The sequence below is a fragment of the Ochotona princeps genome, chromosome 5 (genome assembly GCF_030435755.1).
Source record: "Ochotona princeps isolate mOchPri1 chromosome 5, mOchPri1.hap1, whole genome shotgun sequence".
Lineage (NCBI taxonomy): Eukaryota > Metazoa > Chordata > Mammalia > Lagomorpha > Ochotonidae > Ochotona > Ochotona princeps.
The window spans coordinates 7034715-7054802 of record NC_080836.1 but is presented as its reverse complement, the minus strand read 5'-3'; the positions used below and the strand labels follow the sequence as shown (position 1 = coordinate 7054802).

At 41.3% G+C, this 20088-nt stretch overlaps 1 protein-coding gene across 1 annotated transcript in view; it reads right to left on the bottom strand.

Moving 5' to 3' along the window:
- Positions 1–20088, bottom strand: part of LOC131480344 (contactin-associated protein-like 5) — a 478118-nt gene that overhangs the window by 47887 nt on the left and 410143 nt on the right. Inside the window, exons 18-19 of the mRNA XM_058664336.1 lie at positions 15294–15533; positions 5926–6150 (exon numbers count right to left, since the gene is read on the bottom strand). Of these exons, the coding sequence (XP_058520319.1) occupies positions 5926–6150; positions 15294–15533 (465 nt within the window). The remainder of the gene's footprint in view (positions 1–5925; positions 6151–15293; positions 15534–20088) is intronic.

The window sequence follows — 20088 nt, the reverse complement described above, 5'->3', positions numbered from 1 at the left end:
AGCTCCTGCTGCTGAGACTTGTGAAAGCTCAGGTACTGGCCATGGTGATGGCATTTGAATCAGAAGATCGATGGGACAAGCAAGTATATTAGGCCTTTTTATATTATATAAGTATATTAGTATATTGTTAAGCACCCCTCTTTTTCTTCCTTCTATGATCACCAAGGTCCCAATATTTCACAAATTTTCCATATGGTAGCTTTGTGGGGAATGGGCATGCACTGCATGCCACCCCCCTCCTTTTTCCTTATTAAGGGAGGCAATTATTACTATGGAAATTATCAGTTCAATCACTCCTCTGGATTTGAGGACTTGTTCATGTGGGTGAACCTCAGCTCCTTGAATTTTAAGCCCATGTATGCCTATGTTACCCCCCCCCCCATTTTTCATTCTTACATAGAGAACACATCTCTGAAGTGAATTGCACTGAGGTCAGCTGCACCCTAACAGCATGTTGGAATGGCAATGGTGATATTGCTGTTGTCATTCAGCTGCCTAGAATCCTATCTGTGACTGTCAGGGCTAATGGAGAGGCCTCTATTGCCCTGATAAAGTGTAAAAAAGACTTTGGCATAACATCAACCATTGTAGCCAGTGTTACCCAGGCATCAGCAGCCACCACCACAACAGTGGTGACCCTAGGACACCCTACAGCTACCGCTGAGCCAATGAATAAGCTTGAGGAACTGACTGCCTGAGCTATGGAACAACAGAACTGTATAGATGAACACGTGTAGGTGGGCATGCTTATGTTGTAACAGCAGGTTGATTTGTTGGCAGAGGAGTGGCACATTCTGTGAGATATGGTCAGAGCCTCTTGTTTCCCATCATCATGTCTTTATGTATGTAACACCTTGCAATTGCAAAATGTTTCCCAAACCTGGGACCTGCTGTCTGCTCATTGCTACCGAGCTAAAGATACTCCTAGCCATGGAACAGGGTTACCAGCCTCCTCAAGTATGGTTTGAGCAGCTGCAGCAGGCGACATTGAATGGCAGCCAGTGATGGGTAAGATGGACCAGGCACTGACCAACCTAAGACAGGGGCTCTGTCATGCTACAGAGATTCCTGATGACGGGTAAGGCTGATAACCTGAGAGTCCACAACCTAAGACAGGTACATTCAAGTCTGCTTTAAAATAAAAAAACAGGACCTATTGTGGGTAAAGGAGTTGATTAGTGCTCGTTGGAATGGGCGGGAACAGGACTGGGCTTGTGGCTAAAAATAACTAGACTAATTGGACTCAACTGTATCCAATATCCTGCTAAATTAGGATGTAGGAAGAGTATATAAGGAGAGGTGAAGAAGCAATAAGGAGAGACTTTGCAGCAATTTCTACCATCATTGGTCTCCTGTTGGTGCTTCATCCCCAGACCCTCTCCCTGTCCACATTATTGGCACTGCTGGCTGGAGCATTTCTTGATGTCTTCCTCAGTTAATTCTAAAGTAGGCAAAGGGTTTTGGTCCTTTGCAGGGGAATCTTCAGAGATATTCATTGCGCCTTTGTCTCTTCTTTTGCTCTTGGTCATTGTACTTCTGGTTAGCAGAGTCTTCTCCTTGGGGCAGGTTTCTAAGTTGCATCACTTGCAGATCTATAGTGTGATTTTACTTATTGCAGTTGGTCAACAGCTCTTTGTTTGCAGCCAATTGTGCTACTGCCTCCTGGAAATTCCAGGTCTGGGTTCTTATGTTAGATTTTTACCATGGTCTCTGTAGCCCCAACTCGTGGCTCACCAGTCTCCACCTCCTGTGATACCGTGCTGAGACTGCACCATTGTCTGTACAACCTTTCAGTCGCTTGTGGTTGGAGTAGGTCCCAGGATTAGGAAGACACCAGGAGTCCTATATAGTTAGGTTGTTGGTGGTGATGATCTTGCAGGATTGTTGATATTAGTCTAAGCGTCACACGGACCTATTTTGACCAATACAACGCCACAGTCCCTCTTATTTCCCTGTGGGACCAGTGCTATGCACTGAGCTCAGTGACTTCTTGTGAGCTAGCGCATGCACAGTTCACTGTTGCCCCTGCAGTCCTAAAACTTTTGCAACAGTGTACAAAACGGTGCCTGACGTACCACTACTAGAGTTCTTGATCTGCTGGCTGTCAGGTCTGATGGCTACCTGGACCTGTCTTGGGTGGAACCTATAAGATGCCATGTTGTTGCAGTTCACTGAATCAGAAATGAGTTCACTCCCAGCTCAGCGTATGCTCAGTCCTTTCCCTTGCCTTTTCCTCCTTAAACAAAAGACGCCCAATTCGGCTCTATGGGGGCAGACTGGGCTGTGAAATCTACCCTGTTCCAACACTGCCCTTCTGGGATCTGCTGCTCTGTCTCTGCTCCTGGTCAAACCAAACAGACCAGCAGGATGGGCATTTCTTTGTCTGGGTTCACCTCATGAGCTCCCAGGTAAAGTCCCTTCCCATATGCTGGTGGAATTTCGGCTGCCGGTGGAGTTCAGATCACTGTTTGCTGAATGCTGCTGGGATATCAGTCACTGCAACACCACACAGTTGGTCTGTTCTCCTATTTCCTGGAATGTGCCCTCTCTGCTTCACGCTGGTTAATGTTTCTCTGTCCATTTAAATGTGTCCTTACCCTATTCTGCCATCTTGATTTCCAAGAGTTCCTACTTTGAAAAAAGCACTATCTTTAATTTCTCTTCACTCCTATGACCCTTGTATGTAATAGCTAAAGACAAAAAAGTTCCTAACTTCATCACTATTCCTTCCAAAGCATATGTAATCTCATGCAGACGGTACATCCTAAGAATCTGAGTGCAAAACAGGATAGACCATTGGGTGTTAGAGTGCATCTGAACAGACACCACAGGGAGGTGACACCAAGTCCTGTATCATTCATGGTAGATGGATGGCCTTTGTGTTAGCATGTATTCTAAATATGGCTTTATTTATGCCATTAAAAGAATGAAAAAGGATAGATGGTAGAAGAGGAAGAAAAACGGTGGCTAGGTGGCCCACATTCACTTACTTGAATGCCCTATGCCATGCTGTGCTCAACTTGTCTTTACACTGTCAAGAACTATTGTGGAGAAACAACATTGATATCCTAACCTCAACCTTAGCAATAACTTAATAATAAATTTAACTTTATCATAAATTGAACCTTAAACATATGCTTGCAAACAGAGTTCTAATAACCCACGATGCTTCATTTTTCTCTTGCAGGATTTTTCAAGGCCAAATGAACTGGCAAGGACAATCACCATCTTAGCCCTTCTGATTTTTTCTTCTCACTGACCTGCTCTTTGAATGAATGAGAACTATTAATTCAGTTGGGTCATTGACATTATTGTGCTTCAGGTCTGAACCAATCCAGAGGCTCCACAATTTGGGGCCTGGCCTACTTTTAGAATTGTAGATGATTTTTTATTTTTGATATTGTACAAAGTAGTAAACCAAGATGAAGCAAAGAAAAATACAAGTAGAGCCTTTGGATGACATAGATTTCCCTCCAAAGCTAAAAGGGACCCAGGGGCTGGTTCTATGGCACAGCACCAAGCCACAGGGTGCATCACCTGAGGCCCATTATCAAAATGCAGACTTGGATTCAATTCCAGTTTTGATGGCCAGATTCCAGATTTTATGGTCTTGTGAGTGTGACAGTAGACAGAAAGATGCTTTTTCTTTCATTTTTAAAAAATTATATTTATTTATTGTTTTTGGAAAGACAGATCAAATTTGTCAAGAGAAGGGGAGACAGAAAGATCTTCCATCCAATGCTTCACTCCCAAATGGCCACAATGCTTGATCTAAGCCGGTCCAAAGCCAGGAGACAGAGCTTCTACCAAATCTCCCATGTGGGTGCAGGGTAACAAAATGTTGGGTCATCCTCTACTGCTTTCCCAGACCACAAGAAGGGAGCTGAATGGGAAGAGGAGCCGCAAGGATATGAAACAGCATGTATATGAGATTGACGTGGTTGCAAGATCAGAATATAACCACAGAGCCATTTACCAGATCTAAACGTTGTCTTACTCTCTGTCTCTCCCTCTTTCTATGCCACACTGTGTTTCAAATATATGTTTAAATAAATAGGGGCCCGGTGCAGTAGTCTAGCGGCTAAAGACATCTCTTTACATGGGCTGAGATCCCATATGGGCACTGGAAGTGGTCCTAGCAGCCCTGCTTCCCATCCAGCTACCATTTTTGGACTAGGGCAGCAGTTGAAGATGGCCCAAACGTTTGGGACCCTGCACCTGTGTGGGAGGCTTGGAAGAGGCTCCGGGCTCCTGGCTTGGGATCATCGTGGCTCTGGTCACTGTGGCTGCCTGGGAGTGAATCAATAGACGAAAAATCTATCTCTTTAGGTCTCTCCTCCTTTCTGTATATCTGCCTTTACAATAAAAGTAAACAAATCTGAATCAATCAATAAGGCCCGAAGTCGTGGCTTGGTTGGCTTGGTTGGGTGATCCTCTTGATTCAAGCATCAGGATCGCATATGTGTGCTGATTCATGTAACAGCTGCTCTACTTTTTACCTATCTTTCTCCTTGTGGATTGGTAAAGCAGCACAGGGTGTTCCAAAGCCTTGGGACCCTGAACCAATGTAAGACACTGAGAGGAGGCTCCTGGCTTTCAGCTTCAGTTCCATACACTCTGGTTACTTGCAGAATTAACCAGAAGTTGGAACATCTTTTGCTCTGTCTCCTTTTTCTTTTTTTTCATAGAATCTGCCCTTCCAATAAAAACAAAATGAATATTTTAGAAATGATGAAATTACATAAATAAAGTGCTGTGTTAATGCTGTACCTTCTAGGATTTTTCTTTTCTGCTATGGCTCAGCACTGTCTGTGAGATTATGTAACAAAGACATTGCTGATTTTACACTCTATGACTGGTCAAACAACTATCCTCCTGGCAGCGTTTGATTTCACGGTGTCCTGGCCATGGACTTATCTCAAGTCTCCACTCTTATGAATGGAGCAAACTAGTGCAGGAGGAGTAGCTGCCACTTCCTGTTGTCATAACCAGTGATCCTCAACACTACCTGTGGGAAGAGAGCTCTGCCCCGTCCTCATGTTGGTCCTCTCAAGTTCCATTTTGTCCACATGCTTTCCAAATTCTGACACTTTCTTTTCTAAATTAGTAATGGATAACTTAATCTCAAGACCCTAGATTCTATTAGGTATCCTGCAAATTAAGGAATTGAATGTTTTTAAATACTGTGAAAGTGAGCACATAATCACTCCAGAAGTTTGAATAATAATGAATTTCATCTTTGGGAGAGTGAGTGAATCTATTAGTTTATCGGTAGGGAATAAATGCCCTGAATTTATTTTATTTGTGAATTTTACATCAAGTGGTAATTATCACAAAGGGAAAGGAAAGGTCTTTTTTTCTTCATTTGTGAAGCAGCAGCATTACAATTTTGTCAAAGTCTTGAAGCTCACTCTTCAGAATAGTGCAAAATATCCAATATAATTTATGTTAATATATTCACACATTCATATATTCATATGTATACATGTAAGAACCCCAGACTTATCCATTCTTCCATGTTATCATCCACATATGCTCCTTCTCAAGGCCTAGACAACAGACACCTATTCATACAGCCTGCATTTACACTAAGCATTTAACACCATTCAGTAATGAGGAACGCATGATCTACGTGGCAAGTGCATGAGGTTCAGATACGCATGTGATCTTCCCCTAATGGATTCCAGCACAGTGGAGGCAAATGACATCAATGTATTTGACGCATGAGTGGAGAATAGACACTGACCCTGAATACTAATTACAACTCATCAACGTAAAAGATAAACAAGGTTTTTGCCCAAGTCTGAAAGTGAGCTGCTCAGTTGGGCACTCGTGACCTGCACTGATGCTGAGACATGGCTGGTGGCAACAGACCCTCCAGCCCAGCATGGCTCTCCCATTAGGCCCGTGGCCACCAGCACTCACCATTCTTGCAGATCAGAATGACCAGGAAGTCCTGAGAAGAATAATTAATGAAGAGCAAGAGGCTGGGTGCCCGACCTGTCACAAAGCTGAGAGCAATGTTTTGTTTGGACGGAGCTGCATCTGCGTAAATAGCTGTAGATGAGAGACTGTGGTTCTTGGTCACTGGGTAGGGTTCTTGAAACGTGTAAGTAACTGATGTCCCAGCCTCAAAAACAGCAGAAACTTCTGCAAAATATAAGAGAAAAAGACACACTCAGCAGAGATATAATGGCTTGCTTATTTTTTTTCCTGGGCACCAGGTCCGCTTCAAGGCAGTTTAGGAAATTTGGCATGTTTTCCCCCAAATTTTCAAAAAGACAAGAAGTATTTTTTAAATTATTTATTAGTGTAACAATAGAGCGTTACAGAGATTAAACAAAATGACACGGTTTGAGGAGTGTGGGGGCAGGCAGCTTCTTTGATGTTGGAGTTCAGTTCGCACATGGAAGATGTGTAACTGGCAGGCTGACTACCACTCCAGCAAAGATGCCCCTGCTTGCAGCACAATGCAAAGAAAGGTTAACAGACACTGTGTTCCCTGTACATATGTGATCCTAATAGTTTGCTTTTCTTGATATCTCTGCAGGATGGATGGACTCTGAGATACTGAAGGGGCCCTGGGTCATTCTATACAGAGTTTAACCAAGTATAAGGACTGTGCCCCAAAAGCAGGCTAGTATGCTAATGCCCTGCGTGGGGTGCTGGCACCCCATAGGAATGCTGGTTTGTGTCCCCGCTGATCCACTTCTGAATCCCTTGCAATGTGACCTGGGGAAGTGGGTGGTGGTCCAGGTGCTTGGGTTTCTGTACTGATGTGGAAGACACAGAAGTAACAGCTGGTTCTTGGCTTTGGATCAGTTTATCTGCAACCATTGTAGCCATTTGGGGAGTGAATCAATGTATTGAAGATATCTCTGTTTCTCTCTCTCATGAAGATTAGATAAAAGCAATAAAAAATAAAAATATTAAAAGTTGCATGTTTATGTATATTGACATACAGAATGGAAATACTAGTCCATTTTTACTAACGCTTCAGAGAAAATGTTCTGTATCTAATATGCATATTTTACAATGTCATTTCCAGCCACACAAATATGTGTCAGGCCCTGTGACAGTAAGGATTGTGATTCATCCTCAAATTGACTCCAGTAGTTCCCTTCAGTGAATTTCCTTGGAGCTAATCACCGTAAATTTTAAATTACTATTCCCTACTTATCAGAATAAAGGACTCTAATTTGGTATTTTGGGGTTTGTTTAAATATATGTCAAGTTGGGAACTTAACAGCAGTAGTATTATATGCATATATGTATGTATATATAAAGCATACATATGTATCTAGCTTTTCATTATCGTTAGGATAAGTAAGTAAAAACAAAAAATAGTTTATAATTAGTAATGCCAATCCCCATTCCTACTGCCAGTCTCTCTAGCCTCAGTGCTGGTTATTTGTAAAGCTTAGATATTGTCTGTGTGTATTAAACTAAATGAAGTAATTCACCTTTCCTGTTATTCTTTCAGCTTCTTACACTGTATAGTCTAAGAGGCTAAACTTTCCGATAGAAGTGATTGAGTGATTCATACATCCAATACCACTGATACAAATAGGTAGAAGAACAGCTTAAAGGTAATTACCAATGAACTCAACTCTACCCCAGGCCTCAACACCCTACACTATCACCAACGCTTAACTGCTTATCTGTGGAAGCAAATATGCTAATTAAGGAGCATATATTAGAGGGCAAAACACACACTTAACCAATGGGCATCAATGGAAAGGATCAGAAGATGGCACCATAATTGATATGGTTATTTCTCAACCATGGACAAGCTAAATGCAGGGAAGCCCTATCTTCTCTCTTATTCCTCAAAGTTCCACAAAGAACAATGGAGGTGAATGTCTTCCTACCCCTTCCTGCTCTTTCTCATTTAAAAAGAGAGATGTGAAGTCCTGTTCCTTACCTGCTCGGAAACATGGAGACCTTGGGAAACTGGAAGCTGACTTTCTTCCCACACACTCTCTTGCCTCTGAAACCTGGAACTCTTCTTCCTATGTTTAGCCTCTTCTCCAAATTGCATTGTTCCTCGCTGAAACACTGTTTAAGGTCAGATCCTAAGCCACCGTTTTGAGTAACTTTTCAGTCACATGACACCCACTGAACATCTGCATACATGCACTTGCTTTTCTCTTATTAATCTGGTGTGACAGGAGTCTTGTCCCAGTCCCAAATTTGTAAGGCTTCAGGGAAGAGATCAAGTCCCAACTCCCAAGTCCCATTCAGAAGTTAACCTTAGGGTTGGTATCCATGGAGAGAAGACAATGGTTCCTGGTGTGTGATGTCACTGAGGTCCAGAGAAGCCTGGGATAGCCTGAGATGAGAGCTCAGTAGTGATTGGTCCTTGAAGTGTGAGCCCTTAGGGAACTAGGAACAAGCATGGTCTGAAAAGAGACCCTGACTGGCTGGGAAGGAATCCTGTTCTGCCCACCTTAGCTCTCCTGGAAACCTTCCCAGCCTCTACTTATGCAATGTGAATGGAGATGACTTCAGCCTTGGCGTGTATGCAAGCATTATAGAGCAAAATCTAAAAGCACAGAGCACACAAGGCTATAAGCCAACTGTATCTGGCCTTAGTAACAGTCTTGGAATTAGATTTAGAATTAGAGTGATTATAAAGCCCAGTGTTGAATAATGAGTAAGCTGGTGGTTAATATGAGATTAGTGAATCTGTAAATAACTTACAAAAAATTAATCTAAAAATGAGGAAAAGGATTAGAGATTTGACCACTGATTGGATACTTCATAATGCTAAAATATATCGTTACCTTTATCACATAACTACATTATAATCATACTCTAAAGATGTGTTTTTCATGAGTCCATATCTTTCAGTAGCACATGGATAATATCTGTGGATTAAGTGACATTATATACAGAAACTGCTTTGAAATAACAAAGGAGAAGCATAGGAGGTGACTATATAATCATTATAACATTTGTCACAAGTTGGTAATTATGCAAACTAACCAATATAGATAGCAGTAGATGTTTAAAGGTTCCATAATAAAAATTGGGGGAAAATGATATTTGGCAGGAATACAAATATTAAATATCTTTTATAAAAATTTTTAAAGGTTAACCTCTTTATGTGAAAGACGGCATTACAAAGAGAGAAGGGGAGAGACAGAGAGATCATTCATTGGTGCACTCCGCAAATGGCCACATTAACAGGGCCAGTTCCAAGTTGAAGCCAAGGGTCAGAAGCTTCATCTGGGTGCTCCCTTCCAAGGTGCATTAACAGGAAACTGGATTGGAAGTGGAGCAGCCAGGACTCAAACTGGTACTCATATGGGATGCTGGTAGAAAAGGCGGCAGCTTAAACTGCAGTACCACAGAGCCAGCCCCCAAATCAAGTAATTTTTGAAAAGGAGTTTTACCAAATGTATTGACAGTCAAAATGTATATGCCATTTTTCATAGAAATTCTTCAGAACAATCAGCGATACAAGTGTTTATAAGACTATGCATAATCTGAAAGCCCCAAACAATAATCAGAGGAAGCATTTAGGAAGATTTTGCATGCCAGAAATTGCCCTCAAGCGCTTCATGAATGGCTAGTCGCCTTGTAAATGACTTCTTTTGAAACATTCCTATGTTTTCTGTTTTATAGATCAGGAGCTATGTAACTCCCAAGGCTGAGTTACATAATCAGCGGTACATCATAGATAACAGGGTGTAAATGAGCCAGAATCTGAATTTAGATAGGTTTGGTGGCAGAAGGGCAAGATTGCTCTGCAATGTACAAGGCTCAACTGATAGAATGGACTAAATTTAAGAAAGCAATTGTATTATATAGAATCTATTAAAATAATTATACATGATATCTGCATATATATAAATGATAGGGAAATATTTATTAAATAAAATTACATGAGATCATTTTATAACATTTAATAAAACTATCATTGTCATTGAGTCATTAGATTGGGCTTTGCAAAAAAAAGGTGCACAGAGAATGTTTCAATATGTAATACAGAAATACAAAGAGATGGGCAGACAATAATCATTAAGAGTCATTTCAGATAAAGCAGCCAACAGCAGCTGCAATAAAATTAGACTAAATTCACAGCCAGACCATCTATGAAAATGGTTGAGTAATGTCAGCAGAGAAGGATAGAGAGTGTTCAAACAGAATACTTCAGCACAGAAACTATAAAAGAAATGGTGCTTGTGGGCCTGAGCAACTGGGCCTGAGGATGTGTATTCTCTACCTGCTTTTCTTAGCATGTGAGGCTGCTGTAAGGCTTGCATTCCAATCTTTTAGAACCTATTCATGGATCATCCAGTGTGAAAACACAGGCTCAGTGTGAGCACAGGCTCATCAGAGGGGACAGCAAATCTCCATGGTGGAGTTGGCTTCGTTGAATGATCCAATACAGACACAGTCATTGTTGGTCCTAAAATGCTTGTCATCTATCTTCTCTCAAGAATTAGAACATGCTTCCCAACAACAGTAACAACAGCAACAACAATAAGAAAAACAAAAACTTCAAGTAACTCCAAATAATTGGAGAGAAGACCTACTGACAAATTGGAATTTACATTAGTCCTTCAAAGAAAACAGTACTCAGTATATTGAACTAAATAAAACATTGTTTGACAACAGTGTCTGGAAAAGAGCGCATACATGTACAGCCATGTAATCTTCAACAAGAGAAAAGAAAATAACCCAGGGAATAAAGAAGGCCTCTTCAACAATGCTGCTGGGACAATTGCATAGTAGCCTGCAAAAGTAAGAAACAAGATCCCATCTTTTACCTACATAAAGATCAAATTTAAACGGATAAAACATCTGAACCTACACCCAGATACCACCAAACTTTTAGAAATGTAGAAACTACTCTACAAGATAGAGACACAGGCAGACTTTCTAGAAAATTAGTCAAGATCATGGACTCGGTGCGGTAGTCTGGAGGCTAAAATCCATGCCTTGCATGTGCTGGGATCCCTTCTGGGCACCAATTCTAATCCCAGCAGCACAGCTTCCCATCACGCTCCCTGCTCATGGCCTGGGAAAGCAGATGAGGATGGTGGAAAGCCTTGGGAGTCTGCACCCACTGGGGAGACCCAGAAGAAGCTCTGGGCTTCTGGCTCCAGATTGGCTTAGCTCCAGCCGTTGTGGCAACCTGGGGAATGAATCAGCAGACAGATCTTCCTGTCTATACATCCTCCTCTCTGTGTATCCAAATTTCCAATAATAATGAGTAAATCTTAAAAAAAAAAAGCAAAGGTAGTCAAGATCAAAATAAATGGGACGACACCAAACTAAGAAGCTTCTAAACAGCAAAGGAAACCATCAACAAAGTAAAACACAACCAGTAGAATTGGAGAAAATCTTTGTACAATACACAAGAGACATGGGAATAATACCCAGAATATACAAAGAACACCAGAATAACCATAACAACGAAGCAAACAAACCAGTCAGGTAATGAGTGAGGGAAATATGCAAATCTTTTCAAAGGAACAAATCCATGTGGCCAACAGCTCAAGCTCCTTAGCAACAAGGGAAATTCAAATAAAAACAACATTGAGAGTCCGCTTAACTTCAGTGAGAATGGCACACATACAGAATACTACCAACACCACCTGCTGATGAGGATGTGGGGAAAAAGGAATCATACTCCACTGCTGGTAGGATTTCAGGCTGGTGCAGCCATTATGGAGGTTGATTTGGAGAATACTCAGGCAGCTGAAAATTCACCTACATATGACCCAGTGATCCCACTCCTGGGAATATATCCAAAGAACCTGACATATGAGACAGCAACTTGAACCCCTATATTCATTGCAGGACAATCAACAATTACAGAAACATGGAAACAATCTAGATGCCCACTGAAAGAGGACTGGTTGAGGAAAATGTGGAACATCTACTCCATGGAATACTACTCAGCTACTAAAAGAATGAAATTCTATCGTTTGCAGCCAAATGGGCTGAATTGGAGACCACTATGCTAAGGGGGAATGAGCCAATTCCAAAGGACAGATATCCTATGTTCACAGTAATATAAGTTTCATGGAAAACACAATACAAATGTTAAAAAATACAATAACAAAAAAGTATGTAACCTGACTACCACAAATTAAGGAAAATAAACATAAGACATCTCTACTAAGGAATGAAGGTAGACTCCCAATGAAACTTATAAATGTACCCAAAACAAAAAAAAAAAAAAAAAAGAAAAAAGAAAGAAAGAAAAGGTGAACCATTTTGCTTTCTCCTCTAATTTCAAGTGGTTTTACCCTACTGATGCTCATTATTAATATGGCTGATGGGTTGTTTTGCCCAGATTCTTTTTTTTTTTTTAAAGATTTATTCATTTTATTACAGCCAGATATACACAGAGGAGGAGAGACAGAGAGGAAGATCTTCCATCCGATGATTCACTCCCCAAGTGAGCCGCAACGGGTGAGCACCCGATCCGAAGCTGGGAACCTGGAACCTCTTCCGGGTCTCCCATGCGGGTGCAGGGTCCCAATGCATTGGGCCGTCCTCAACTGCTTTCCCAGGCCACAAGCAGGGGGCTGGATGGGAAGTGGAGCTGCTGGGATTAGAACCGGCGCCCATATGGGATCCCGGGGCTTTCAAGGCGAGGACTTTAGCCGCTAGGCCACATGCCGCCGGGCCCAGTTTTGCCCATATTCTTAAGGAATGCCTTTATCTTGCTTCAATTTGCAGTTTTTGGGGGGTTAAATCTAACTTTGTATGTGAGTTTTATCTTCTCATACTTCCTATTCATTTGTGCCTTTTTCAGAAAGTTCTTGTGTTTCGTTAACTGTTCATCGTAAAAGATTTTTTGATTACTTGTAAGCACCCAAAGGTGTAAGTGTCCCTTTCAACACTGTTTTTGCTGCATCTCACGGTCATTGCTGTTCTTGTTTTTATTGTCATTTCTTCAGCGCCACATGTGTCATGCAGTAGCATCAATTTCTACAAGTAGGTTTTAAATTTTACCTTTCACCACTTTAGCAACACCTTGGTCATTTTGTACCAAGTTATTTAAATTCATGTTGATGAAAATTTTCTGATCTTCCCCCTGTAATAGGCTGTGTTGACTCTCTGTGTATTTAAGGGGGTGTAAAATAGAAGTGTAGTGGAGACTGACATGTTTAGATATGGAGACATAGTACAGTGTGTTTCTCTGCATCCAGACCAAAGATGGACTCCCAGTAAAACAGCTGACAATATCCTGACAGTAGGATGCTGGACTCTGACATTTTCCATGCCTACAATGTTAGGAAACAATTCAGTAGCGGAGTGATATTCATGTAGGACCTTCCATTGTAATACTAGAGGGGAAATCAACAGGGGAGAGAGAGTGGGTTGAGGAGGGGGAGGGGGAAATTCCAGAGCCTATGGAACTGGATCATAAAAAAAAAATACATAATAATAAAATAAGAAGTATCTGGAAAATGGCTTTTAATGAATTAACATGAATTATTCACAACTGTCATGATTGAGTGCAAATCAAGTCTCACAGTAACTAAAACATCTTTAAATGGCTTAAATGCTTCTCTTGAAATACTGCTCATATTTTTTTCAGCAAACTTCTTCTAATCAGTAAAATTTTAAATTATAGAGGAATCTTACAGTGGACCTGCTATTTTGTCTTCCTGTTTGAGAATCACAAGGAGTATTTGAGGACACTTTAAAATGTTCGTGGGGAAAAGAGAAGGAAGAGCTATGCTGATCTCAGTGCAGACAATGCTTGACATTTGAACACTTTAGTATTATACATTAGTATTATACATTCTCAGTGACTTAAGTATTATACATTCTCAATGAGCTTGTCAAAGTAGCATCTGTTCTGGATAATGAAATTTTAAAGCTTTCTTGGTTGCCTTGATTTATTTCGAGAATTCGCACCACAATAATCATTCCTTGTGCAAAATAGATATGCATCATGACAACTTGGTCAATGTGAGGAATCCACAAAAATCAAAAACAAATGTTGACAGAGGAGCAGGCAGGAACTGTGACTTGTGTTCCAGGCTCAGACTACTCATGAACAAAACAGGAGCCTCTGAGCAGAGCTTACGGTATCAGGACAGGTGTTTGACCTAGCAGTTCAGGTGCCTGTTTGGGATCCATTTGTCATATACTGGAATCACTGACTTTGAGACTGGTTCCATTCTTGATCTAAACTTTCTGATAATGAAATCTAAGGAGCAGCACTGATGATTTAAGAACTCCAGCTTGGGGGAGTCCCGCCCATGTAGGACAGGAATATTGAGCTCCTAGTTCCAATTCTTGGCCTCAGCCTTGGGCATACAAGGGGTGAATTAGCAGATGGAGGCTGGTACTATCCCTCTCTGTTTATTGTTGGCCTTATACATAACAAACAGGTAAGAAAATAATGAATGTAAAATCAATACATAGAATTTAAGTAAGTCTTGGGTAACGTCCAGAGAAGGAGTTTTTACTAGACATTCAATGTTATTTTTACTAAAGTCCCCATGCTCTCTTCTTTGCAAATATGTGTGTGTATACATATGTAGATTTTGCATTCTTCAGATTGCTCCAGGATTAGATTCTATGACCCTTTGATGACATAATAGATTAAAGGACAAAGCAGACAGTATCACTATGTCTGTTACTAATAATCACTGATAGAACAGCCTTGAGAGTTCGCCACTTCCAGCCCTAAGGTGCCTTCACGGTCATCAACAGTGTACTGTTTTGTAATTACAAACCCAGTTCAACTGCATCTTCAATGGAAACATGTAAGGATAATGAGTCTGTGTAATGATGATGAGTCTCTCAACCAAAGGACACTGAGGTAGAGTAAATGATGAGGGCTTGCCAAGGCTGTGGGTGTTCTGTAGCCTGACAACAGCAGCTTGAATGTGCTACAGCATTTACTCAAAGGAACAACAATGTGCCTGGATCTGGCATTGGTATACAGTACATTAAGCCTATGCCAGTTGATGTCCCATATCAGAGAGCTCTGATTCAGAGCACTGGTTCAAATCCCAGCTATTCCTTTTCTGATGAAACTCCCTACTAATGGGTTTCAAGGAGGGAGCAAGATACAGCCCAACTACTTATGTACCTTTTTATTGCAATGGGACATATAGGTAGAATTATAGGTTCTTAGATTTGCCTAGTCCAGCCTTGGTTACTGGGGCTACTTGGCCAGTCAACCAGCAAATTAATCTTTCTCTCTCTCTCTTTCTTTCTCTCTCTCTGTCTTTGTCTCTCTATCTCTCTGTTTGTCCTTGCCTTTTAAATAAATAAGACTAATATTTTAGCAGCCGTGTCCCACATACCTTTGTTGCAAAAGGGCCCTTCATATGGTGAGCTGGTGCAGTCACACAGGTAGCCTCTGTGCCTCTCCACACACCTGCCCCCATTGTGACAGATGTTACCATAGCTGCTGCAGTGGCCTGGGCAGCTGGGCCTGACTCCAGACGTGCCCCTGGCCCTTTCCTCCAGGTCCAGTTTCTGCCCATTCACACGTAAGGAGCGAATACATCCTTGGAAGCCTTTCTGTCTTGATGATGAGCCTCCTAAGGGCAAGAAGTAAACAGATATTCAATTTTTAGTTTTAGAAGCCATTGATTTTAGGTTTAACACATGCTGATAAAGTTACCTGTTGTTCCATTACCAAGTTGTGATGAATTTTTTCCACTAACGTAGAAGGAGCTTGGGAAAAAACATCATTTTAGGCTTGGATCTGCCAACCCTTCCCCTAAAAGAGAGATGGCCTATGGTTCTCATGGAGGCCTGAAATTTGCTGGCCATAACAGCACATTCTGATGTCCAAGTCCATTACCAATGCAATAAAAACAGGTTCCTACATGGTCTACCATAGACTTTACTCGATCAGAGGCTCGGAATGGGATTGTTCCTTTTGACAAATTTAGAAGCAGGCTGCCAGGCTCAGCATAGCAGAACCACTTCTTAACGCTTACACAGCACAGAGTGGAGACCAGGGTTAGATTGCAGCCCCTGGCTTTGGTCTGGCCCAGTTGTAGCTGCTGCAGGTAGCTGGCAATGGCATGTAGTGGCATCTTTATCTGCTTGTATCTTTCTATCAGTCTGCCTTTAAAATAAAACTAAATAACCAATTAGAATATTGATAGAAAGACAAGGTGTCTCTACTTAATTGAGATTAGGACCCTAATCCACTGTTGGCTGAGCATACATCTTGAGGGTCTCAGAGACAATGGTTTGAGAAAAGGATAGAATCAGAGTTTGCTGAGTGTTTCATTCCTACTGCAAACAGAGAACACCACCAGTCTAACTGTTCTAACTAACCCTACCACTCTAATGCCAGGCAAATAGGTGACAAGACACAATGAGGCAAAGTATTAAATGAGGTCCCATGAGCAGGTGTCTATTTGGCACTGGGATTGCTTGGAGATACCAAGCAAGCCACCTCTTACGTGTACACATCACATTCCAGATTCTGTGTTATGTACTCACTCTTCACACTGCAGCTACGTTTCTCAATAAAAAATTAATAATCCCTGTGTGACCTAACTCACATGCTGGTTCCCATCCAAACCCCTTGAAGGAAACGTATTTTGACTTGGTCATTTGCTAGATAGGTTTGATGAAGTGTGTGCACACAGAGTGTTCGAGAGGACACATGTGAGTCTTCAAGCTCTACTCAAAGTGCTGATGGAAAGGAGAAGGCAGAAGGGAAGAAATCAATGACAGTGTAGACTTGCCTTACATTGTCTGCATCCTTAGCACCTGTCAAATTGTCATTCACTTCTAATTCCTTTTCGAAAATATTACCAGGTATTAGCCTACTAAGTTCTCAAATAAAATGGGTAACCATGGAATGTGGGAATAATGGGAATTCCCATTATTTCATTTTACAGGAAGCTATAAACATAAAACAATAAACAATATTGCTGAGGTCAATGAGGTGGTGTATCTTGCTAATTCTCTGCCTGAGGTGCCACCATCTCATTTGGGTGCTGATTTGTACCCCATACTGATGTCTCGACTTCTGTTCCAGCTTGCACACAATCGCCTGCAAAAACAGCAGAGGATGGTCCAAGGCCTTTGGCCCCTATACCCATCAGGAGATCTGAAAGTAACTCCTGGCTACCAGCATTGGAGAAGCCCAGCTGTGGCTGTCCTGCCATTGGAAGATGAAAAAACTCTCTCTGTAATTGATTTGCAAGCAAATAAGTTTTAAAAAGGAAATAAAGAAATGAGATTGTACATGATAAAGCAGTACAAGAATTTCTGAGAAAGGGTTTTTGGTCCAAAGATTGATATCCCTTAGCAGGGAAACAGGACTGCACTTCTGGCGCTGTTCCTTTTAAAAAAGACTTACTTATGTTTATTGGAAAGATGGATCAGATTTATGGAAGGAAGAAAAGACAGAGTGAAAGATCTTCCATCCATTCCAGAAACGGCAAGAGATGAGCTGATCTGAAGCCAGAAGCCTAGAGCTCTTTCCAGGTCTCCCACATGGTTGCAGCATCCTACAGCTTTTGGCCATCCTCTACTGCTTTCCTCTGCAATAAGCAGGAAGTTGGATATAAAGTATAGCAACCAGAACACAATCCTGTGAGGATTTAGCCATTGAGACATCATGCCAAGATGTGATACTGCTCTTAATGCTAGTCCTCTGCTAATGCACACGCATTAGGTCATGCAGATCAAAGATGTGAATGCCTGGAATTCATATGGCTCTGGATTTTAGGTTGGCACTGTTCCACGCTTTGCATGCTCCATGTCATAGGATGGGTTCTCACTCTCTGACTCTTTCTAGGTAGGTAGGTAGGTAGGTAGATAGATAGATAGATAGATAGATAGATAGATAGAAAGAAAGAAAGAAAAAAGTTTTAACATAATTTCTGGAATCATGCAGCCTGACAAGAAAATAACTGGAAACCAACATAATGAGAAGGCTTGTGCTGTGGGGCTGCTTTTTTAAAACCACATCAGTCACTAGTGAGACCCCTTGACACTGCACCTTAAAATGGATTCAGGTCATTGCTATCAGATAAACAGAAGTCTCCTATTTGGAGCAATGATCAAACTCCACTATGTCAGTGTGTCTGGTTCTGATAAGTGAACCTGAAGCAAGATAGGCAGCCATTCCCAAACTGCACATCCCTGTCTTGGTTCTGGTAAGAAAATTCCCTTTTACTCATAAGCTAAAACAGTTACACGTAGAAAGAGATCACACAGGCATTCACATCTCTTCTTCGCTGGAGACTGTGAACTGTAAAGGGGAGCATTTATGCAGACAAGTGATTGGCATTTTTCATTTCCCTTATTTTTCAGTCTCTCCCAAAGGTGGAGTTGAATATCTCTTTATCTGTCTAGTTAGTGCCAGTTTTCTTGTAGCAGAGGTGAAGAATGCCAGAGGTGAAGAGGTGCATTTACTTATGTGTGACTTCAGTCAACAAGTTTGAAAATGGAAAGGAAGGTGATGGAGTTGATTCTCTGGAAGAAGAAATGCACTTGTACTGGTCTGAAGCACACTGTATCTGATGACAGTGTCCCTAACTGGGGGATGTCTCACTTCCAGATGCTGACAAAACATCATGATACAATGACATACGACCTCAGCTACCCAGTGACCTGAATCCCACCTTTCTTCTGGATGGTTTCATCCTATTCAAAAGTGGGAAACTAGACAGCAAGTTCCAATTTTATTTAAAAACTAAAAATATGATTCTGGAAACAAGTCCACTATCCCATCACTACACACACGTACACTATGCACGTGAAGAAAACAGAATGTTCAGCAGTTATCTGCATTGTTTTTTACTTTTGCTACTGTAGAGGATTGCTTGAAGTGTACATCTGTTGTGAAACTTAGCTATGAGAAATGACACATACTAATAGCATACTAAAAATTTTCCCCTGCACACTTTGAATTCTCAAAGAAAAAAGGAAGATGTTCTGAATACTCATATCTAATACATCAAAAAATTACAATAAGGAAGACCTGTCACAATCAAAAGTCATTCTTTATTGTGCAACTCTAGGAGGAAAGCCAGATCTGGTGACTGGACAGCCAGAATGTAGCTCTTCATCCCCAGATCCCAGAGTAAGCTTTTATTAGACAATTTCAGGCAATATCACAAATAAGTGATTCTTCTATTTCATTATTCTCATATGTTCTTTTACATAGTTTCTTTGAGTACACAATAAACAATAATTCATTCATCCTCTTGACTTACATTCTTCTGGACAACTCAGACATTAGTGGACAAGAATAAATTTTATGACTTATCAGCTGGCTGTGGGCATCAAATTGGTACATTATGATTATGTTTCCTTGGGTTGAGTATGAATACACTCTCAAAACCTCTGCTGCCATCCTTCAGAACCTGTTTTAGAAAACCTCAGTGTGATAGCCTGGTGTCTAAATCCTCACTTTGCAACCACCAGGATACCATATGGGTGCTGGTTCATGTCCTGGCTGCTCCATTCCCCATCAAGCACCCTGCTTATGGCCTGGGAAAGCAATAGCGGATGGTCCAAAAGCCTTGAGACCCTGCACCTGCATGGGAAACCCAAAAGAAGCACCGAGTTTCTGGCTCTGGATCCGCTCAGCTCTAGTTACTGTGGCTATTTGGCGAGTAAACCAATGGACAGATCTTTCTCTGTATCTCTTTTCTGTACATCTTCCAATGTTTACCACTTGCAGAGAAGTATCCCAATTCCTGGAACCCTCATTGAACACAGCACAACAGTATTGATGCCTGTTCTTTCATTTACATGCTCAAGAAAAATTACAGTGCTAAGAATATTCCTGAGGCAAATATCCAGCACAGCAATGAATATATTGCTTGACCACCTGCATCCCCTACCACAGTGCCCAAATTTGAGTTCCAACTCCATTCCCAATCACAGCTTCCTGCCAATGCACACCTTGAAGGGCATGCACTCAGTGATGGCTCAAGTTCTCAGTCACCCATGTGAGAGACCCAGCTGAATGCCACAGCTCCTGGATTTGGGCTGGTCCAGCCTCAACTGCTGAGAACATTTTGGAAATGTACTGGCCTGCCTGTTTTCTATAGGCCTCTAAATAAATAAATTAAATGAACTTCTCTAAGGCAAATAGATAAACAAATGCATCCC